A 20,347-nucleotide genomic window follows, 5' to 3' on the forward strand; every position below is an offset into this window, starting at 1 on the left:
TGGATGGCGGCTTGATTAGGCAGGTGGCAGGCCGCGCCTTCCAGGGTTCGTTCGGGTTCGTGGGGCCGCCGCCTCGCCCCTCGCCCCTCGCCCCGCCGCCAGGAGATGGGCTGAGCCCAGCCCCGGTCCCAGCCTCAGGTCTGGGCAAGCCGATCCAACAACTTGACGCCATCAATGGTTGTCGTCATTGTCTGGATGTCGCGTCGCACTGCAGAGCGAGGACCGAGTACGGCTCACCACACAATGTGCAGCGCAGCCACTGCTTTTTTCGGGTCTCGCCTCGTTATAACCAATCGGCCAGGGCCTGTCATCCCATCGTCACCCGGGTATGGAAGATGGCCGGTGCCGGTGCCGGTGCCGGTGCCGCCTCGCCTCCGCCCAAACAAAACAACAACAAACTCCCAGGCGGCTGAGCTGCGTAAGCTGTTTTTTGTGTGGTCCGCGCGTCGGGTTGGAATCTCTTCCTACCTCTCGTTTTCTCTCGCTTCGGCTCCTGCTTGTATTTCAAACCGTCGATTCGCTCGTCCGTCTCCCGCGGCTGTTGAAGCTGGCCTTTTCCTTTTGCCGTGACTGGTCCTGGCAACACCATGCCTTCTTCGCTCCTCCGCGTCGTCTTCGTCGTCTTCGTCTTGGGCACCGTCACGACGGTCTCTGGTGGCACGCTTTCGGTTCCTCTCCAGCGAAGAGGCCCCAGTCCAGAGCATTACAAGACGCTTGCCCGCGCCATTTCCCGTCGTGCCACTGACAACGGCACCGCCGAGCTGACTGCTCTCAACAACATCACTGCCGCCGGATACTATGTCGACTTCTCCATTGGCACGCCTGGCCAGAGCCTCAAGTTCCAGCTCGACACCGGCAGTAGTGATACATGGATGAACTCGCCCCAGACTCGCTACTGCAGGAGCGCCGCCGCCCAGTCACAGTCGGGCTACTGCACGGCTACTTGTACGTCCCACGGGCAGAGGCAACGGCCACATATCTGACTGAGCGAGCTCTCACGGGAAGACTAACCTGATGGCCAGTCAAGCCCGAAGACAGCAAGACGTTCAGCCTCGTCGATGAAGGCGGCTTCGACATCACCTACCTCGACGACCAACAGATCACGGGCGACTACTTCAACGACACCGTCACCATTGACGGTCACGAAATCACCAACCAACAGCTGGGCCTTGCCCTGTCGTCCAGCCGGGCCACTGGCATCGTGGGCCTGGGCTTCAGCGCCAATGTCGCCACCTCCAACAAGTACCCTACCATCGTCGACAACATGGTTGACCAGGGCATCATTGCCCATCCAAGCTTCAGTCTATACCTGGTGCGTCTGCCGCTGCTTGCCTCGGCTTGCCTCGACCGGCCTTGCCCCGCCCGCGCAAGGACGGAGCAGACCTGTTCAAAATCACAAATCACTGCCCGCCGTGCACCTACCTGCTTCAGCTTGCTAACGTGACGGGCAGAACGGCATCGATGCCCAGTCTGGCACCATCCTGTTCGGCGGCATCGACTCAGCCAAATATCTCGGCAGCCTCGCCAGTCTCCCGCTGAGGCCCATGCCCAACGACCGCGGCACAAACGTCACCTCGTACGCGATCGCCATCAAGTCGCTATCTGCCACAGGCGTCAAGGTGCCCCCCGTGGCCCCCGAGTCCGTCGCCATCCTGGACTCGGGCTCCACCATCTGCCTCGTGCCGGACTCCATAGCCAACCCCATCCAGGACAAGTTCGGCGTCGTCACCCTCCAGGCTCAGGGCGGGCCTGCGACCCCCCTCATCGACTGCGCTTGGAAGGGCGGCAAGGGCAAGGGCGCCGGCCTCAGCTTCGGGTTCGGCGGCAAGACCATCAACGTCCCCATCGCAGACATGGCCGTCGACAACCTCCCCGAGGAAGCGCAGCAGATCCTGAAGGGCGGCGACGCGCCCCCCGTCCTGAGGGGCTGGGGCCGCGTCTGCCTCTTCGGCCTCGGCGGCTCCAGGGCGTACGGCGTCAGGAGCGACCGCTTCTACCTGCTGGGCGACACCTTCCTGCGCTCCGCCTACGTCGCCTACGACCTGGCCAACAGGCAGGTTGGCCTGGCCCAGTCCAACGTAAACGCCACCGGCTCCAACGTCGTCGAGATTCAAAAGGGTGCCAAGAGCCTCCCCAACGTCACGGGCTCCGACGGTTAGTGTCCTCCCACCTTGTCGACTCACTCGGACACGCCGGACACCAGCTAACCGAGACATTATCAGGGCCGGGGCCCGAGGTGAGACAAGACAGCGCCTCTGGCCGTAATGTCCCCTCCTCCGTCGCCGCCGTCCTCGTCCTGGGCGCAGCTGTCGCCTTCTCAGCCGTGTAACGGAGAGCTTTGTGGCTCTTGCTCTTTTTCTCACGCCCGTACATACAATAATGATGATCAGAGCTGGGTAGGGGCCACTGGCCATGGCCAGATGCAACAATGTACAGCTCATATATAATCATTCATGTCGAGTTTTAGTTGGATACCCCTTTCTAGAGCAGCCGCAGACATGGTTTTTGTAAATAGCCTCGTCTATGAAAAGCCGCCCATCAACCACCGACACCAGATGACGGCCTACATCCTGAAGCAGTCCCGTGATTTGTGTGGTTTTGTACACTACAGTACAGATGGTTGCATCAGTTCATCTGATTGTATCTCTCCCTCGCCTTGTCCTGCACCGTGGTCAGATAGTCCGAGTAGGAGCCCTTTGTCTTGCGCTCCGCCAGCTCGGCCGCATCACCTAGATTGCCGCCCTCGGCACCCAACCCTACGCCTTCCTGGTAGGCGTTGGTGGAGATCGCCTCTGTGCGGCCGTCGCTGTTTGCGCCCAGGCCGACGCCCGTAGTCCAGCCCATCTTGGCGAGCATGCCTGCCCCCTTTGACGCGACTGCCGCGGCCGGCTTCGTTTCCTCGGGCGCCTTCTTCGGTTCGCTCCTGGGCTTGGACGGCTGAGCAGGTCGGTCGGGTTGGTTGTATATGTCGCGGCGTTCCTTGGCCCTGTCGCGGTACTGGGGGACCTGGGGGTCCTGTCGATGGCGCTTGTCGCGCGTGGCAAGTCGCGGCAGGGCTGCCTTGACCTTGTCGTCGTCTTGCATCGCGGACCTGTGGTTGCGCGATTTCTCGTGGATGTTGACCTCGTCGAGGGACTTGTACTTGCGCATGCAGATGAGGCACATGAGTCTTTCCTTGTCCGTGTACGTCTCCTCCTCCCGAGGGCTCCCGGGCCCGTGTTGGGGTGGGCTTGGTGGCGGAGGGGCCTGGGCGCTTGGCGACTTCTCGCGTGGCGAAGGGTGCCCTGCGGACGTGAGGGCTGCCGAAGGCGCCCCGAATTTGGTAGCGTTTGACAGTGAGATCTTGATCGGGCCCGACTTGGTTGCTGGGTCGGGAGGGCCGTTTGGTGCGTCGCCACCTTCTTCGACGCCACGGAGCTCGTCGTGTTTCCGCTGCCAGACGGCCATTTGGCCTGCCATGGGGACTGCCTTCTTGGCCGCGGACGCGGCTAGGCTTCCTTCCGCTCTGCGCTTCTTCTGCTTCTTGTCGCCCTGTTCGTCCTCGGCGGACTTGGCGGCGTTGAGGTTGGCCTCGGCCGGTCGTTGGGGCGTGACGACCAGTTGACTCGGGAATACGTGCGTGTCCCGGTATCGCACGCGGAGGGAGGGGTTGAAGAGCGGATTAAACGACATGTGCTCGATGTTTGGCACGATTTCGCGCTCCTCCGGTAGAAAGACGCCCATATGTGTCGGGGCAACGGTGACGGCACAGCCGGCAACAGTGAAGGAGCGGGACATGCGAAACTTGGTCACTGCCGCCGCCGCATCCTCGAGGGTCCAGAACTCAGCGAAGCCGTATTTAAAGCTCTCTCCCGACGTAACCTCACGCATGAGAAACACGCGGTGCAGTGACTCGGGCTTGGCTCCGTATCGAGAGACATCGGCCCCTGGGGCGGTTGACTTTAACTTGGTCGGCCCGTTGGCAGAGCTTTTCGGTTCTTCCGACTTTTCTAGGAGTTTGAGATCTTTCGCGAGCATGTCCTCGGTCACGAAAGATGCCAGCGGATAAACCACCAAGATCTGCGACACGGCGTCGGCACCGTCAGCGACATCAGCCGCACCTGTCAGGCTTTGTTCCCAGTTGTTCGCTGGGATAACGGTTAGCTTTGGACCTTTATTGAAAATTGAGCGACTCATTCTCACCGGGTGGCTGCGTGCCGCATATTTTGCACCTTGCTCTTGTAGAAAAGTTCAAAAAGTCACACTATGGAGAGTCAGATCATCTTTCCGGCATGCAGTGCCAAACAGGATTACACACTTGAGGGCAGGCCCAGTCGGCAGCTCGAACCTGCCGGGTTTCACCGTCATCTCGGTTCCGGGCATAGTGGATGTATGCTTCAAACTTGCCGTCTGGTGCGTCATCAGTCGAATGCTGGAGCTCAATAAGAATTTTTGGGAAATGCTCTTTAACGAAAGCAGTTGCTTGATCCACGTCTTCAAACTGAACAAATGCCCGGCGGTTTCCTGCTGGCGAGTTAGCCATAATACGTATCGGAACAACACCAATCGCTGGACCTGCCTGACCTCTTGAAGATGAAACCCTCACATCGATGGACGGAAATTCGGCCGCGATCGAATTGGCCAGAAGGCTGTCGCGAAGCTATCAAATCCCCATCAGTTTCGGCCCACCCGTAGGACATGTTTGGAAACCGCCCCCGCCAACAACAACAACCACCACAATCGCTCTCACACACCTCTGCAGACGACACACTGTACGGCAGTCCCTCGAGGATCACTGTATCTGTAGGTTTCCCAGCATCTCGCGTCCGGCTCCGGGATCGACTTCTGTAATGGCCGCCGCAAGGACTACGAGATCTTTCTCTGCGGCCACCATTGTGAGCATGCTCGCCGTCCCTAGGCTCGTCGTCGTCATACCGTCCCCGATGTCCGCCTTCACCACGGTTCCCATCGTCGTACATGTCATCGTAGTGATGATCTCGATTATCCAACTGTCTTGGTCGATGACGTGGGCTCCGGTCTCGTCTTCTGTACCCATCATCTGAACCACCGTAACAGCGATCATAATCCCTTCCGCCGCCCAGGTCTTGGCGATGCCGCTGTAGTGCTTTCTGCGATTGGTCGTCGTAGAAGTTGTGCCTTGTAGGAGACCTGGAATAGTCTCGACGCCCCGTGGGTAAGTTAGCGAACAAAAACTTGTCTAGTCTTGATACAAAAAGCTCCGTGACAAGAGGCTTGAAGGCTGTATCAGTCTCCACACAAGGCGCGGATCATGTCTTTACCATGACGCGATCGATAATGGTCGTCCTGCCGGGCTTGGCCGTCTCCGTCTCCGCCTCTGCATCGCGAGGCTCCCATGTTGTCGTGGTCGTTTCGATGCCGCCCTCGGTCGGGAGAAGGTGCGTGATAATTGGCACGCATAACGGCAATGTGTGCACGATACTGGGAAGTGGCGCGAAGATGTAGTAGTGAGAAACGTAAAATGTAGAAGCGGAACGGTCAGTGGTGTTTGGTTGACACTCGGGTTGAACATCCAATGGAGAAGCGTAAGCGTGGCTTGTTGAAAATATTAGTCATCCATCACCGCGACCCTTGTCCCGTCATTCGCAACGTTCCGGTAAAGATCAAACGGCAGAGTGGTGGACTCTTTGCGGCTTATCTCTCGTTTTACTACTCTATTACTGGTTTAATTTCTAGCTTCTAGTCTGGCTCATTTATTCTCGCCATCATTCCGTCCCTGTCCAACCCACACCGACGCCACAATGGCATCCCAGGACGACGATGTATGGGAACTCTTCTCACAAGACTGTTATGCTGCCCTAACCAGAGACCACCTCGACGTCCAAGCCTTGATGGACCGAGTCCGCAACCCGGCCGCCGGCGCCATAGTCCTCTTCGCAGGTATCATCACCACTCAGCAGACTCGTCAGCGCAACCCCGAAATGACCGTCTAACCCTTGAGCAGGAACAACAAGAGACAACTTTGCCGGCAAGCCCGTCAGAGAACTCACATACACAGCATACAACAAACTTGCCCTGAGGACGATGCTGGCCATCGCCAAGGAGGTATCAAAAAAGCACGGCCTGAAGGGTATAGCTATGGTTCACCGGCTGGGAACGGTACCCATCGGCGAAGAGAGCATCTTGATCGCGGTATCGTCGCCGCACAGGCAATCCGCTTGGCTAGCCGGCGAGGAGGCTCTTGAGGAATGCAAGTCCAGGGTCGAGGTGTGGAAGAGGGAGGAGTTTGAAGGCGAGGAAGGCGTTTGGAGGGCGAACAGAGATGGAGCAACGGGCGAGAAGGCGGAATCGTGATTCAGCACTGCTGTCGTTGCTGAACAGCCACCAATTCGCACTCTATTGACGCCGTACCAGCTAATCAAAAGCAAAGCAAAATGCATCTGGCGTGTCCTCGCGCACCGCAAGCCCTGCAGCCGCAAAGCACTTCTTCACCGTAAACGCCGTCCACCATCTTGAACCCATTGCGGCGTGACCCGTCCCCGCATGGCCTAGATACTTCCTTCACGTCTCTCCTCCTATTACTTGGAGTACACCGGCGGCGGTTCTCTGAGAAACTGCATCGGACACGGGGGCGGGTCCGAGCCGCAACATCTGCCGTACATGACTTTGCAATGTGAGTAGCCGTGAAGGTGCCGAAGCTGACTCCGAGGGAACGCAAACCAACCTATGTGCCCGCAATAAGCATCCATAAATGTAACGTCGACTCCTAAGCCGTGCACGTCGATGTCCTCCGTCAGGGCGGAGGGATACACCACGATGCCGTACTCGGCATGTAGAACTCTCCAGAACTCAAACGGCAATCTGGGAAACATCAGCTTCAGCCCAGCGGCCACGGCAGTCTGAGCAAGGACAAGGCACAAACGTACTGATATTGGCCGTGCTTGATACATGCATGCACAAATAAGCACACAGTCTCCAAGACCAGTATCCCCCCCTTGGCAGCTTCTTCCAGCTGGTCATTCTCCCACTCGTATACTCGTTTTAAGCGCTCTTTCGAGTACACCATGGCGATTTGCCAACCTGTAGCGATCTTGTCCATGTCTCGTTCCGGGCACATTTTCGTAGCTTGTTGCAAAGATATGGTTGGTTGTATGTTGAGCTGCCTCAAGGATCAATAGCCAAATGTAAAATTCAAAATTAAAAGATCAGAAATATAGAGCTCAAAGGAGACTCGACTGGAGATGAGCAAGAAGAAAATAAAAAGAGAGACAACAAGAATATATTGCCACCAAACTGTCGACAAAGGTTCCCACGAGGCCATGGTGTACTGGCCATCAAGGTGCCCATGCTACTCCAAGGCGCGTCGGCGGCCCTTTGGTGTTTGGCAGGATCCGCTTGCAGGTCTTGTCCATTGCCTATTTTATTGGGCTCTGTTCCACTAATTCATGGTCTTTGTGTGCCGGAACACGCAGCTTCGATTGATATTTTGCATTGGGTGGTTCGTAATCCGTGGGTAATCGCCGTCGGCTCTTTTGGCTTGGGTTGCGATGATGCCGAGCAGGTTTCTCGCTCGGTGCGAGTTTCCACTAGACCAAAGCATGTTTCACGCACAATGGAGCGGCTTTGATATGGTGCAATATTAACACATTAGAAACTGCCTACCGCAGTCAAGTTAAGCATCGTATGTACTCCTCCAACACGCATACTAAAATCATCAAGCGTTAGGTGGACATCATATGTACATGCACATCTGACCTCATGGCATTGCTACCATGGACACTGCCATTTTACAAGGCATAGTTCTCAGCGTGGAGAAAAATTTCCTCAAGCTCATCATCCCCCCAAATCTCTGCCTGCAATCTCGCCACCGTATTCGCTACGCCTACTCTCATCGAGGGAGGGCCACAAACAAACACGGCTGTTCTTCTCCCTAAAATGCCCCGTCCATCCGCGCCGCCTGTCGCCCACTCCTTGAGAATCTGTCCCAGATCAGGGCGGCCGTACTCCATTGACCAGCCGCCGTCGATTTCCTGCGGAGGGGTGGCTGATCTCGTCAAATCCTTTCGGAACTGAGTCGTGATTTTGGGAAGACCAAAGCCACCCTCTGCTGGCGGACCAACAGTACATGTCGGCAGTTTCCTGGCACCCTCCAAAATGGTAGCGTGCCGCATATGGGCGAGCTCGGGAGCACGTACAGGATATGGCCCTTGGACCTTCGAGATATCGACAGTAGGTTTGTTGGGATTGAGGGGAGAGTAGTCAAAGTGTGGAGGGGTTTCATTATCAAGGGGCGGGCTGTGGAATTCTTCCGGTTGTTTGACGTCGAGTTCCTTCTTATCTTCGGGGTACCCATTGGGTCCAAGGCGATTCAAGGGCGGGACAACCTGAGGGTGTTGGTACGGTTGGAGATACTTTTGCGGCGGAAGAGCAGTGATGCGATCCTTGTTTTCCTCACGGAGCTCACGCTCTTTCTCAGGATTACCTCCAGCCTCGGCTTGGATGAGGACCGAGTCATGCTTGGGAGCAATACCAGCCACAAATCCGTCCACCTTGTCAAGCGACGTATGGTCGAGGACTCGTGAGTTATGCCCATCAATAGGAGCAGTTATTTCGCCAACGTTGCGGTGGTCAACGGCTCTGGTGACAAAGAACTTGCAGGTGACACTCTCCGGGGGTGCTGCTTCCCGACATATCCGAAGTTCTTCTCGAAACCAATCCATAGCTTCGAATCTCTTAAATGCCCAAAGGACGACAACTTTTCTGGTTATTGCTTTACCATCGCGCATACGTTTAATAAGGTTGAGGAGCTGCGACATTAACGAAGTGATTCCGCTGCCGCCGGCGATTAGGATACAGGTGTCAAAGGCCGCAAGTTCCCGGCGCATGCCGCCGTAAGGCCCGTCCAAGAAGGCTCGATAAGTGTGAAACGGTCCGTTAGCAATAGCTGTATCTAAGACCTTGCGCGTGAAGCCCTTGAATGGCTTGAAAACAAGAACACAATCCCGGTAATTCTCGCCGTACTCGGAAGGAAAGTCCTCGCTGCAAAGAGACGAAATGGTAAAGGGGTGATTGTCCAGAAGAGATATACAGGGCATTCGAAGATACACGTATTGGCCAGGCTTCCATCTCATCTGAGTAGGAATCGTGATTTTGATGGCGTTTTCGGCAATGAGAGAAACGGCAGCTTCGTCGCCAACCATGAAGGCGTTGCGCCACGGCTTCAGCCAGTTAAGTTTGAAAACGCGCATAATGTAGGCAAGCGCCCATATGGCAATAGTAGCATAGAGGTAGTCCCAGGTCAGGAGAGCGTTCTTCGTGTGCCAGAATAGGAGGCCAACATATACAACACCGGCTGGCACATGGAGAATGACAAAGATCTCGTAAGCAACTCGTCGGATCCAAGGAAGTGATGCCACACAAAGCCAAACCAACGGTACAAGGCAGGCAATTCCAGTCCCGTATATCACGCCACTGCCGTCAGGGAACAATTGGTTGAAAGCAGTCATCCCCTCATCTTCCCAAACAGGTTGAATGTAGAAGGGAATCATGTGAACGAGCGATAGGAACAGACAAATATAACCCAACCATCGATGGAACACGTTGAGACGGTCTGGTCCAATGCCAATGATCAGGGTAAGGATATTTGCTTTCATACTAGTCACGATGATCCAGGGTGTCATGGCGACTGCGAGCACCCCTGATCGGATTGCTACTGGTGGTGAGCCGAACCTGATACTCTCCCAGTACAACGGCTGTTGGAGGAAGCAGTACAGAGTGACAAAGACCAGGGTAATAAAGCCGCAGGCCAACACGGCCAGAGATGAAAACGTAAGGCGATTCTTCCCCCATACAATGTCTGGGATGGGACGGTAGAAGACCCATCTGAACAGAGCCAGAGTATCGTTGACAATACCCACAGACGAGAAATGGGCCTTGGGCCTGAACGGTTTGTTTCCCAGGCTGGGCCCGTCGGGAAAGAATTGTTGTGACTGACCGGTTTGTGCGGCGAAGGCATAGTCGGCTGCGATGTGATACAGATTCCGGTACTGGTCCTCAACCTCTTGCTTGTAAATGGCCTGGCGGATTTTGTCCTGCCAGTAATGCCAAATACGGACTATGAGGACACATGCCAACAAGCTCAGGGCGAAGTATGTCCATCCTAGCCCATATTTGCCAGATTGTCTCCAGGGATCGACAGCATTCGCTTGTAACAGGCCCGGCGGGCTTGTTGGTGTTGAAGGAATATTGATGCGTTTTGCAAGGTGCGACAAGGGGCGGCCAACCTGAGCGGTCGCATCCCGGATTGATAAAGTTTGGAAGCTTGGAGCCATTTCGACCTGCGTATGAAGCTCCTGAGGGTATTGTTTGAATGCAACAAGTCAAACAATATCAGCGACAGAGCGCAGACCGGTGGGGTAGTCAAATCAACATAGGGGTAGAGCAGAGGTTCTCGTCCTCTGTTGTGACAATAGACAGTGTTTTGGTGTTTGAACACCAGCTCGTGAAGTCGGCTTACACGACACAAGAGGTAGTAGACTCGGGAAGGGTCTCATATCCCATTGATTGCAGTGGCGAGTTTCGACAGCGACAGGAGAAGCGCAGGAGTATGTGGCAGCTAAGACGATGAAAAGAAAAGTAGGAGATCCGATTCAGCGAAGTCTGGCAGAAAACGGGGCCAGGGTACTCCGTACCGTGATATAAATCACAAATCAATAGGATGGCGGCCGACAGCCACTGCAGCAGACATGGGATCATTGAAGAAATAACTCCCTCGCATTGAAAGGGTGGAGAAAAATGCAAGACGAATGCTCTGACATGTTTGTACAGGGTGACGATGACGAACAGGAGGACCGAACGATTGGGACCGTGGGCATGGCACGGAAGTAGCTGCTGTGTGAAAAGGTCTGTCTGTGGCCACGTTCTTTCACAGGGCCTGGCGGCAGATCAGGGCCCCGGATTGGCTGGTTGGAGATATGGGCCTCGCAGATAGTCACCCATGGGCCATGGCAGGGAGACACAGTCTGGCGAGACTGTGTGACATGCATCGTCACCCGGCTGGGCTTGGGCACAACAACCAGTATGCTCGCCCGGCGGGGAATGGCGTTGTATGTTCTGAGAGCTGATATGTAGTTACTGATGACGGAAGCGTGAGGACGCTCGGGAGGTTCTAATGGATCAGTCAGTGGCCAGCTGATGATGCAGGCGATGGCATACCTTTTCCATTGCCCTCATCGACTCATCGAGTTCAATCCTCCATCAAAGACTTGGTAGGGGCAGCGAAGTGCCACCCAGTACGGAGAACTTCAGCAAGGAGTACGGAGTACGGAGTACTGAGAGGCGGGCCGAGTCCGGCAGTGACTGGTCGAAAGAGGGCTGGAAATGGCCATTGGGACTTCCGTACGGATGGACAAGACAGGGTGCCTGGAGAGAGTAACGTTAGGTACGGAGTATCCGTAATGGTTTCTTGATCGACGATTCTGGGGCGCGGGATCAATGTCTGGTTCGACGTTCGATGTTGGGGACCGCCGGTGGCTGTTAATGGGCTAGTCGACAGGTTCTGCACCATGATTTGGCAGACAGCAATTGTGGACCACACGCCACAGGGAAGGTGCAGCGACCTCGCGCGGGACGGGCGCTAATGAGCAGCGTCTCATTCGCTAGCCTGAGGGATGGGGTAACGGTTGCCAGGGACCAAGCACTCAGCGAAACACTTGTTGAATCGTGGTGCCATTCCCGAGGAGCTTTGTCTGGCGTCACAGGTAGCAGGATAACTCCGAACCGTACTCCGTTGCAACCTCGCTGATCGCGCCCTCATTCGTGTGTCTGTCCAGCCACTCCATTCTTCTCGACCATAATTCACAAATGCATCCTATCCTCCAGCAGCGGCCAATGTCGCTGCGCGTTGAAGTTTCTTCCTCTGTGCATCCAGATTCCAGATGCATCACCACACAAGTCGCGCCAAACGGCTCGGCCCCAACATCCCAAGATATTCGTGCAGATCAGGTCCCTGGACGGACAAAAGGCTGCTCACTGTTGGCTGTTGGGTCCATTCAATCGATGCCGATGCGACATCTCTTGGTGAAAAATAAAACGTGCTCCGCAGTATCAGAGTACGGAGTATCAGACTCCACTCCATATTTAATATTGGCATTGGAAACGACCGGAGGCGGTAGCGTCTGTGTTTCAACATTCACAGCTATGCCTTTTGGCAATGTGTCGATTTTCTTGGTTGCATGGCGGCCAATGAACTCGTGAAAGGCGAGGTTACCAAACTTGTCAACCTCTAATGTTGGAGACCAAGACACTCGTCTGAGACTCTCAGCGCCCCCCGAGAAGCTTTGGTGGGGCAGGCAAACCGGGGCCCCTGCTCATTGGCGGCTGCTTTCAATTCAATCTTCCCCGCGAGGCTGCGGTCAACTTTTTTTCGCCATCGTCAGCTTCACAAAGCAAGCTCGTATCTTTCAATAGCATTTTTTGTGTCCCAAAAGCTCTGTATTGCGTCTTTCTCTGCATACAAATCTACTTCCGAAAGCGCTCCTTCGTATACGACGCTCAGCTCTCCCCTCATGGCACCTGACGCAGGTCTTTCGCGTGCCACATTCGCAAAACTCTCACCTCATCCATATCTTCTTGCCAACCTCGAGCCTTCCGACGACCATGTTGCGCCCGCGCGAAGCAATGGTCGCGCCCCAGATGAAGTTCGTCCGACGACCGTCAACCTCTCAAGCTTGTCACACCCGCACGGCAGTTCTCTAGTTCGCATGGGAGATACGACCGTCATCTGTGGCGTTCGCGGCGAAACCATCTTGACACAACACATTCCCAACTACCGTGCCTCCAACGAAAGAGAACTTCGAGATTATGACCTGCTTGTGCCAAACATTGAATTGGCCACGGGATCTTCGCCCCAATTTCTACCAGGAGGGCCTCCTACGACGCTGGCCCAAACCCTCAGCACCAGGATATATACTCTTCTCCATGACTCCAAATTGGTCCAACCAGAGGATCTGCGGATATGGCATACCCGTCCAGCGGAACAAGTGGTTGCCGATGACGACAATGACGAGGACGACGACGATTTGATGGACGAAGACAAAGATGCTGTTGAACAAAACGGAGATAGATACGTGGCCGCATACTGGGTACTCTACATTGACATATTCTTTATTTCCTTCGACGGAAATCCATTTGATGCTGCCTGGGCTGCGGCACTCGCTGCATTGAAGGACACCAGACTTCCTCGAGGACGCTACGATTCCGACCGTGACATGGTTCTCTGCACAAGAAAGGACCCGAAGCCGCTTACGATTACGGGCATGCCCGTTGCATGCACGGCGGCCGTATTTACCGGCAAGGAGACGGATAGACCGACTGACGGGAAGTTCTGGCTTTTGGTTGACCCTGACAGACTCGAAGAATCACTGTGCGATGAAAGCATCACAATAGTAGTAGATTGCCAAGAAGAGGCCATGAGGATACTCTCCATATCCAAGCATGGGGGTGTCGTACTTTCACCAGAACTCCTCAGATCAAAGAGTCTTCTGAAATTGGCAAGCCAGAGGTGGAAAGACGTCACAGCTGCAATAACTGGCAACTAGATACATATTGTATGCAGAACATGAATGATACCCATCTGGCTTGCACTGAATACTTCAGTGAAATAAAAATCGTCGACGTAAATATGCCTCGTTACCAAGGTGGCTATGGACAGTGATTCGACATGTGTCAACCATTCGAACTACCCTTTCAGACGTTATTCTAGGGCAGTAGATACCGGTCGACAAATTAATCTACCACTCTCATAAAAATTGCGAGAATTCTTGACGCGCAATGCGACATACACAGCGGTACACAACGCATTGGGCCTTGAAAGCGAGCGGGTGAATTGAAAAAGGAGAGAAAAGAAACAAGCGAGCAGTCAGAATTGACAAGTAGGCTCCAAGACCGAGCCACTAAGCCTAATACGACCAAGCCCCACCACTCATGAGTCGGCATGCAAAAACCATCCATCCGGTCTGCAAACAAAATGTTTCAACCTCCTAATCTAATGCCAACCTCTTTTTCATCCTCCACACCATGGAATCCCTCTCAGACACACAGTGGGATGTAGTGATCAGCGGCACAGGGCTTCAGCAGTCCCTTTTGGCCCTGTAAGCTTCTTGGATTCCATTGGAAATGCTTTTCAACCTCCCAAATCAGTCTGACTGACTTTAGGCCTTGTTGCTGACCATCTGCAAAAGAGCGCTTTCGCGGTCGGGCAAAAAAGTGCTCCACGTCGACCCCAACGAATACTATGGCGGTGCTGAAGCTGCGCTGAGCCTTCAGGATGCAGATGGCTGGGCTGCGAGACACAGTGGTCCGGATGCCACTCGTCCGTTCACTGGAGCGCAAATTACCAAAGGAACGGACGGCCTTGCGGCTTCGCGATCGTACAGCATTCCTCTAGCTCCACAGCTAATACATGCCCGATCCGAGCTTGTCAGCCAATTGGTATCATCGAAGGCCTTTCGGCAGATCGAGTTTCTTTCCGTCGGGTCTTTGTTCATTTACGAGGCAGCTGGGGAATCCTCGAAGCCGACGCTCAGCCGAATACCGTCCACCAGAGAGGACGTCTTTGCCAATACTACTATTCCAGCTCGTGCAAAGCGCTCATTGATGAAATTTCTCAAGTTTGTTCTCGATTACAATTCTGAATCGAAGACTGAGCTGTGGAAACCGAGTGAATCACAACTTTTGAGTGAGTTTCTGGAAAGGGAGTTCAAATTAGACGGCGACTTGCAGTCCTACGTCGTCACCTTGACTCTCTCCCAAGATGGCAAAATTTCGGTAGGCGATGGATTGGCCGCCATTCATCGCCATCTTACCTCCATGGGGGTATTCGGGGCAGGATTCGCCGCCGTGTATCCCAAATGGGGCGGGTTGTCCGAAGTGGCCCAGGTAGGTTGTCGTGCTGGTGCTGTTGGCGGTGCAATCTACATGTTGGGGACCGGCGTCTCCGGGGTGCAGCGTACTGAGGAGTCGGATGCCGACACCAATATAGAGGTTTCCCTAACCAATGGCACGACAGTCAAGTCCAAGGCTTTGATCCATAGCACTAAGAAGACTTCGACCGACAATGTCACTGTCAGCAGACTCATCGCCATTGTTAACTCGCCCTTGTCAAATATGTTCAAAGTCATCGTGGACAGTGCCCCAACACCTTGCGCAGCAGTTGTAGCGTTTCCTGTAGGCTCCATCTCTGCTGGTGATGGCTCTGTCTCTGAGTTTCCCACCTATGCTTTGGTTCATTCCAGTGATACTGGTGAATGTCCAGCCGGGCAATGTGAGTATTTTTTTTTTCTCGATGTATTTCTTTGCGTTCGGATGAGCCAAATCAAATGAATACTTATCTACATTGTCTGAACTACAATGACGATTCTTATCTCTGACAACCTGATTGCACAATCTCATCGCTCATGATTTCGAGGAGTTTTTTTCGAGAAGGTCTTGCTAACAAGATGAAATGCCAGCTATCGTGTATCTGAGCACAATTGCTGGCCCAAGTTCCAAGTGCCTACTCTACAATGCACTCTTGTCGTTCCTGAGCGTGTACTCATCTGAAACGCCAGAATGTCTCTGGCGAATGCACTTTGAACAAGTCGCTGGTACAGGTTCCTTTGCTGCGGACGACAATATTGGAACATTTGACTGGATGACGCCCGATTTGGCTTTCAATGACTCTACCCTAAGGTACGTGAGCATGGCATGGCAATTTGTCGGTGGGGATGATGAAAACAATTACATGAAGTTTGATGATAGGGAAGGCGTAAATGATGACGACGATGATGCATTTAATAGCTAAGATAGCTTACTGCCTATGGATCCACGTAACTGAGTAACCTCCTGTGCCACCAGCAGTCCTTTCCCACCCCGATGTAAATATGTGAATATTGCCCAGCGAATCGGGAAAGAAAGCCAGATGAGACGCCAACTCTGCCTTCCTATGGTGTGCGGTCCCATCCACGAGTCGCACCTTGCCATGGCATATAGTTGAATAGAAAAACCTCAACAGTGAACGACAAAACGCCCAATTCTCCATTCGCATGATGAATTCTTGCCACGAGAAGCAATTCGCCAACATTGTCCGAGTCCCAAAATTAACGAAAATTAACCGTTCGCCAAATTAGTGATACGACCAGACTGCCCATGTAGAGAACAGCGGTAATAAAAGGATATATCGAGCTAACTCGGGAGGGCCAACAAAAAAAGTCAGAGATGATGAAAGAAAATTTTTCAAGGTGACTCGAAAATTCCCTGCACCTTAATCAGAAACCAGTGGCGGTTCTACATAGAGTATACTGCGGATGCGAGGTCGGCTCGAATATAAGTTCCATTGGCATTGCCATAACTGAATCACTCAGCAATCACAGCAGCCGCGTTAAGGACGAGGTCTGTAAGCCCGACGCGAAGAGCGCCAAAGGGTACCTTGTCCTCGATGCCATCTTGCTCGACAGCAATGATATTTTTCGTCGCGAGCGAGAGTACATGGACGAAGGCTTGTGCGGCAATGGCCTTGGTGTGAATGTCCGGGTTGGCAAGGATGTCGAAATCAATCCAATGTTTCTCCTGGGCGCCACGGGCTCGGGGGACGCCGTCCCCGAGGATTTGATTTGCGACGTAGGCCAGGAACCGTTGGCTGGAGGTGTCCAACCCTTGGGTAGATGGTAGAGTGTCGTTTGCCGCATCAAAGTCCAGCGGTAGCAGGCCTGACTCGCGCTCTATTGAAGACAGCTGGGAGTCGAAGACGGCGAGCTCTCCGAGGGAGCCTTCGATAGGATCGCTCCGTCTGTCGATGGAACCGACGAGACTTGCTCGACCGTGGAGGGGACTGGGAGCCGTGGCGAACTTCTGGGCACTTCCCGGCGCGGTGCGGCTAGCTGACCCAGGGGCTGCTGATCCTTGGCGGCTCCAGGGCATCAAGGAAGACGAGTGTCTATCTTCGAGCGCTGCGCCGGCCTCCAGGCCGAGCTCTGGGGCTGTGTCGTGAGCGAGATCGAGGCCGTCTGTAAACGCGGGGGTTTCTCCTCTCGCCAACTCATCTTCTATGCGACGTCGTACGTTTCTGGTGTTATTTCTGTCGTCGTCGTCGTGTACAAATGCTTCGGGCGACTTGCGGCGTCTGCCCTTCTTCGGATTAACATCCTCGATGTCGTCTACACTGAGGCCCAGTAAATGGGCCTTGAGAGTCGTGCCAGCGAAGTCGAGTGCCAACGGGTGATCGACGCCAAAGACTTTCTGGAAGTTTCCCACATGTCCCAGGCCCTTCAAGTAGAGAATTTCGAGTGCGTTCTGTTTAGCTTTTGCTTGTGTCGTGGCTTTGATTCTGTTCCGAGCGGCGAGCATGTTCGTTGCGTAGTTCTCGGTCCAACTTCGAAACTCGCCTCGTGGAACCCGAGGATCTTGGTCAAGCATTTCTTGAAACTTGCGGCGATGAGAAGACCTGCAGGGCGCTACGACTCTGTTGCTTCCTGTGGTCTCTGTGGTCAGTGTTGGTGCGTCAGTGTTGCGTTCCTCGACGGCTGGGGGAGCAGCGAACAGCTCTGCATCCGGCAGTGCCGCTTCACCAAAATCAAGAATGGGCTCTTCAACCAAGTTTGAATCATCCTGATGCACTATATTCTGAATTCCCGGCATTGTGACACCTGCCTCGTGGAGAGGATCGGGACTTGTGCCACGCAGTGGTGGCAGCTCAGGCTCGTCGTCGAGCATACCGATCAAGTTGCCATCAGCATCAAAATCAAGGCCGACGCCGCAAATTGGATCAAAGTCATTTTCTATGAACGGAGTCATTTTGGGTATGTTTTCTGATTCAGGGATGCCTTTATTGAATGGAGAACAATGACGGCCAAGTTCAAAAGGGAGTTGGTAGCTTCCCACGGAGTGCGAGGATGGAGGAAGATCCAAGCCGATGAAGCTTGAGCGGCGACTGGTAGCCGCACTGGCCGCACTGCCGTTGACAAGCGGTGACATCTGCGAGTACTTGGCGGCCGACTCTTGAGTTGACGTCAAGTTGAAGAGGGTTTCAGGGTTGAGCAACTTGTCCAACCCTGGAAGCATCGCCATGGGATCGAAGCTGGGGTCATCTTGGAGTGTGATGTGCTGCCGTCTTTGATTCGTTACACTGAGTTGTACTCGTTTTGCTGGCATGAGGGATATCATAGATGCTAGATTCTTACCTGGTCTTTCCGGCCTTTTCATCAGTCTCGCTTGTTTTCATGGAGCGGAAGAAGGTCATCATGTCGGACTGGGTCTTCCCGGCATCCGCAAGAACATAGTTGCACTGATGAGAAAAGACGCGGGACACTCCGTATAGGAGGTTTCCCTGAAGTCGTAAAGCAAGAGGGGCTCCAGGATCAAGAATCTTCTCGCACGCCCTGGGGATGTCGACTTCCTGGAGGGTCTTGCGGTTCAACTTGCGCTGGCCAGTCTTGCCAACGGTTGCGACAAGCCTGACTACCCCCGAAACACCCTCGTCGCCCTTATGAAATTCTGCCAGCGCCACTGCGTCCACCTCATAAGTGACGAGATCTACGCCTGCTCAACATTTGACTCGGGCGACCCTTCCGCCACTGAGTTCACATCCATCCTTGCCATTGATCCCGAGGGCCTCATCGACACCGAACGCCTCCACGTAACCTACGGTTTCAGCAAGGACTTTGGCTCCGCAGGCCTCCGCATTGGCGCCATTATCACTCGCAGCAGAGCCGTCGATGCCGCTATTCGGGGAGTCATCCGCTTCCACAACCCGGCCGGGCCCAGTCTCGCCATTGGCGCCGCCATGCTGGAAGATCGGAAATGGTGCCGCGAGTTCGTGGAACTCAACCGAGTCAAGTTGAAGGAAGCCTATGGCGTTGCCACTTTGGGGCTAAAGGACATTGGCGTGGAATATCTGCCGGGGAGCAACGCGGGATTCTTTTTGTGGATTGACTTGTCGCCGTATCTGCCGACCGACTTGGATGGCGAGCCGAATGCCGAGTTTGCCCTGGCAAAGAAGCTGTTGGGAAATGGGGTGTTTTTGCATCCTAGGGAGGAACATTCGCTCAGGCCGGGCTGGTTTAGGATGGTTTATACTCAGGAGCCGGATGTTGTGAAGGAAGGCATTAAGAGGTAACAACTTCTCTTCACTTCGCTCAACAGGATTGACCAAGATGCGCCTCTGGATGAGAGTGCTAACTGAGTCTAGGATTAAAAAGACTATTTTGCAATAAGGACCGATAAGGAGAAAGAATACCTGCAAAAACAGTATAATCGTGGGTGAGCAACATCGTGATTTGTATAGCGCTGAAAGAAGAATGCAAGCCCCTATTTTGGTACTAGCATATAAGTACTTGGAAAATTTTTATGCTATTAGAAATCATTACTACAAGAAAGTTGATTTGCTCGCCGCGATTGCTATTTCTCGGCCGCATCTTCAAACTTGGTACCCGTCAATAGATAAAACGCGTCTTTGTATCTCTCCTCAGTGGCAACACAAATATCCTCCGGAAGTGCCACTCCCTCCTTGGCCTTCAGCCCCTCCCTGATCAGCCAATTCCTTACAAACTGCTTATCGAAGCTGTCCTGCTCCTTTCCAAGCTCGTATCTATCCTTGGGCCAGAACCGCGAGCTGTCAGGCGTGAGGACCTCATCCACAAGATAAATGTTGCCGTCGGTGTCCCTCGCAAACTCGAACTTGGTGTCGGCGATAATGATCCCCCGTTCTTCCGCATACGCAGCAGCGGTGTTGTAAATCTCCAACGCCAGCTCCTCAACCTTTTTGGCAGTCTCCTTGTCACCAATCTCCTTCCACGCATCGTCAGGATGAATGTTTTCATCGTGCGCGCCGGCATCTGCTTTTGTGCTAGGCGTGTAGATGGCGCGAGGGAATTTCTGAGAAAGCTGCATGCCCTGGGGCATGGCGAGACCGTGAACAGTCCCCTTGGCCTGATACTCCTTCCAGGCACCCCCAGTAATGTATCCTCGGACAATGGCTTCAATTTTCAGAACGTCCAGCTTACGCACCTGCATGCTGCGGTTTTTGATGGCGCTGGCCTCCTCGGGAGAAATACCCTCAGGAATGTCTAGGCTTATGAAGTGTGTGCGGAGATTGGGGATACGCTCAGACAGCACGCGGAACCAGTGTGCCGACATGAGCGTCAGGATGGCTCCCTTGTTCGGGACACCGTTGGCCATGACGACGTCAAAGGCGGAAAGACGGTCTGATGCGACGAAGAGCAGAGCATCGGGGTCAGGGAGGCTGAAGAGATCGCGGACTTTGCCAGACGCTATTTTCTGCAACGATGGCAGGGAGATGGTTGTGAGGGCTGCCATAATATACTTGCAGCGAGACGTTGCAGTTGGACGCTGTCTT

General features: G+C 54.0%; 10 protein-coding genes across 10 annotated transcripts; 5 read left to right on the top strand and 5 right to left on the bottom strand.

The window, feature by feature from the left end:
• Positions 1 to 587: 587 nt before the first annotated feature.
• Positions 588 to 2,329, top strand: MAM_02124 (Peptidase A1; the record flags this gene model as incomplete). The annotated part of the gene is made up of 4 exons (XM_040820923.1): positions 588 to 945; positions 1,023 to 1,312; positions 1,452 to 2,154; positions 2,223 to 2,329. 4 exons carry the CDS (start codon positions 588 to 590, stop codon positions 2,327 to 2,329), a joined length of 1,458 nt encoding a protein of 485 aa, XP_040681266.1.
• A 296-nt stretch (positions 2,330 to 2,625) lies between these two features.
• On the bottom strand, positions 2,626 to 4,679 carry MAM_02125 (D111/G-patch; the record flags this gene model as incomplete). The annotated part of the gene is made up of 4 exons (XM_040820924.1): positions 2,626 to 4,127; positions 4,183 to 4,243; positions 4,298 to 4,506; positions 4,586 to 4,679. The coding sequence occupies 4 exons, from the start codon at positions 4,677 to 4,679 to the stop codon at positions 2,626 to 2,628; spliced, it is 1,866 nt and encodes a 621-aa protein (XP_040681267.1).
• A 92-nt stretch (positions 4,680 to 4,771) lies between these two features.
• On the bottom strand, positions 4,772 to 5,062 carry MAM_02126 (uncharacterized protein; the record flags this gene model as incomplete). Its single annotated transcript, XM_040820925.1, has 2 exons — positions 4,772 to 4,860; positions 4,915 to 5,062. 2 exons carry the CDS (start codon positions 5,060 to 5,062, stop codon positions 4,772 to 4,774), a joined length of 237 nt encoding a protein of 78 aa, XP_040681268.1.
• Positions 5,063 to 5,759: 697 nt separating this feature from the next.
• MAM_02127 (Molybdenum cofactor synthesis protein 2B) lies at positions 5,760 to 6,312 on the top strand (the record flags this gene model as incomplete). Its single annotated transcript, XM_040820926.1, has 2 exons — positions 5,760 to 5,898; positions 5,963 to 6,312. The coding sequence occupies 2 exons, from the start codon at positions 5,760 to 5,762 to the stop codon at positions 6,310 to 6,312; spliced, it is 489 nt and encodes a 162-aa protein (XP_040681269.1).
• A 1,433-nt stretch (positions 6,313 to 7,745) lies between these two features.
• Positions 7,746 to 10,289, bottom strand: MAM_02128 (ferric reductase transmembrane component 7; the record flags this gene model as incomplete). The annotated part of the gene is made up of 1 exon (XM_040820927.1): positions 7,746 to 10,289. The coding sequence occupies one exon, from the start codon at positions 10,287 to 10,289 to the stop codon at positions 7,746 to 7,748; it is 2,544 nt and encodes an 847-aa protein (XP_040681270.1).
• Positions 10,290 to 12,524: 2,235 nt separating this feature from the next.
• On the top strand, positions 12,525 to 13,556 carry MAM_02129 (3' exoribonuclease family protein; the record flags this gene model as incomplete). Its single annotated transcript, XM_040820928.1, has 1 exon — positions 12,525 to 13,556. One exon carries the CDS (start codon positions 12,525 to 12,527, stop codon positions 13,554 to 13,556), a length of 1,032 nt encoding a protein of 343 aa, XP_040681271.1.
• A 478-nt stretch (positions 13,557 to 14,034) lies between these two features.
• MAM_02130 (rab proteins geranylgeranyltransferase component A) lies at positions 14,035 to 15,799 on the top strand (the record flags this gene model as incomplete). The annotated part of the gene is made up of 3 exons (XM_040820929.1): positions 14,035 to 14,108; positions 14,199 to 15,280; positions 15,468 to 15,799. The coding sequence occupies 3 exons, from the start codon at positions 14,035 to 14,037 to the stop codon at positions 15,797 to 15,799; spliced, it is 1,488 nt and encodes a 495-aa protein (XP_040681272.1).
• Positions 15,800 to 16,350: 551 nt separating this feature from the next.
• On the bottom strand, positions 16,351 to 18,144 carry MAM_02131 (Rad21/Rec8 N terminal domain-containing protein; the record flags this gene model as incomplete). Its single annotated transcript, XM_040820930.1, has 1 exon — positions 16,351 to 18,144. The coding sequence occupies one exon, from the start codon at positions 18,142 to 18,144 to the stop codon at positions 16,351 to 16,353; it is 1,794 nt and encodes a 597-aa protein (XP_040681273.1).
• An 89-nt stretch (positions 18,145 to 18,233) lies between these two features.
• On the top strand, positions 18,234 to 19,205 carry MAM_02132 (Pyridoxal phosphate-dependent transferase, major domain protein; the record flags this gene model as incomplete). Its single annotated transcript, XM_040820931.1, has 3 exons — positions 18,234 to 18,271; positions 18,334 to 19,104; positions 19,181 to 19,205. The coding sequence occupies 3 exons, from the start codon at positions 18,234 to 18,236 to the stop codon at positions 19,203 to 19,205; spliced, it is 834 nt and encodes a 277-aa protein (XP_040681274.1).
• A 184-nt stretch (positions 19,206 to 19,389) lies between these two features.
• Positions 19,390 to 20,307, bottom strand: MAM_02133 (phosphoribosylaminoimidazole-succinocarboxamide synthase; the record flags this gene model as incomplete). The annotated part of the gene is made up of 1 exon (XM_040820932.1): positions 19,390 to 20,307. The coding sequence occupies one exon, from the start codon at positions 20,305 to 20,307 to the stop codon at positions 19,390 to 19,392; it is 918 nt and encodes a 305-aa protein (XP_040681275.1).
• Positions 20,308 to 20,347: the final 40 nt, after the last annotated feature.

The sequence above is a fragment of the Metarhizium album genome (genome assembly GCF_000804445.1).
Source record: "Metarhizium album ARSEF 1941 chromosome Unknown scaffold_3, whole genome shotgun sequence".
In the NCBI taxonomy this organism is placed as follows: Eukaryota; Fungi; Ascomycota; class Sordariomycetes; order Hypocreales; family Clavicipitaceae; genus Metarhizium; species Metarhizium album.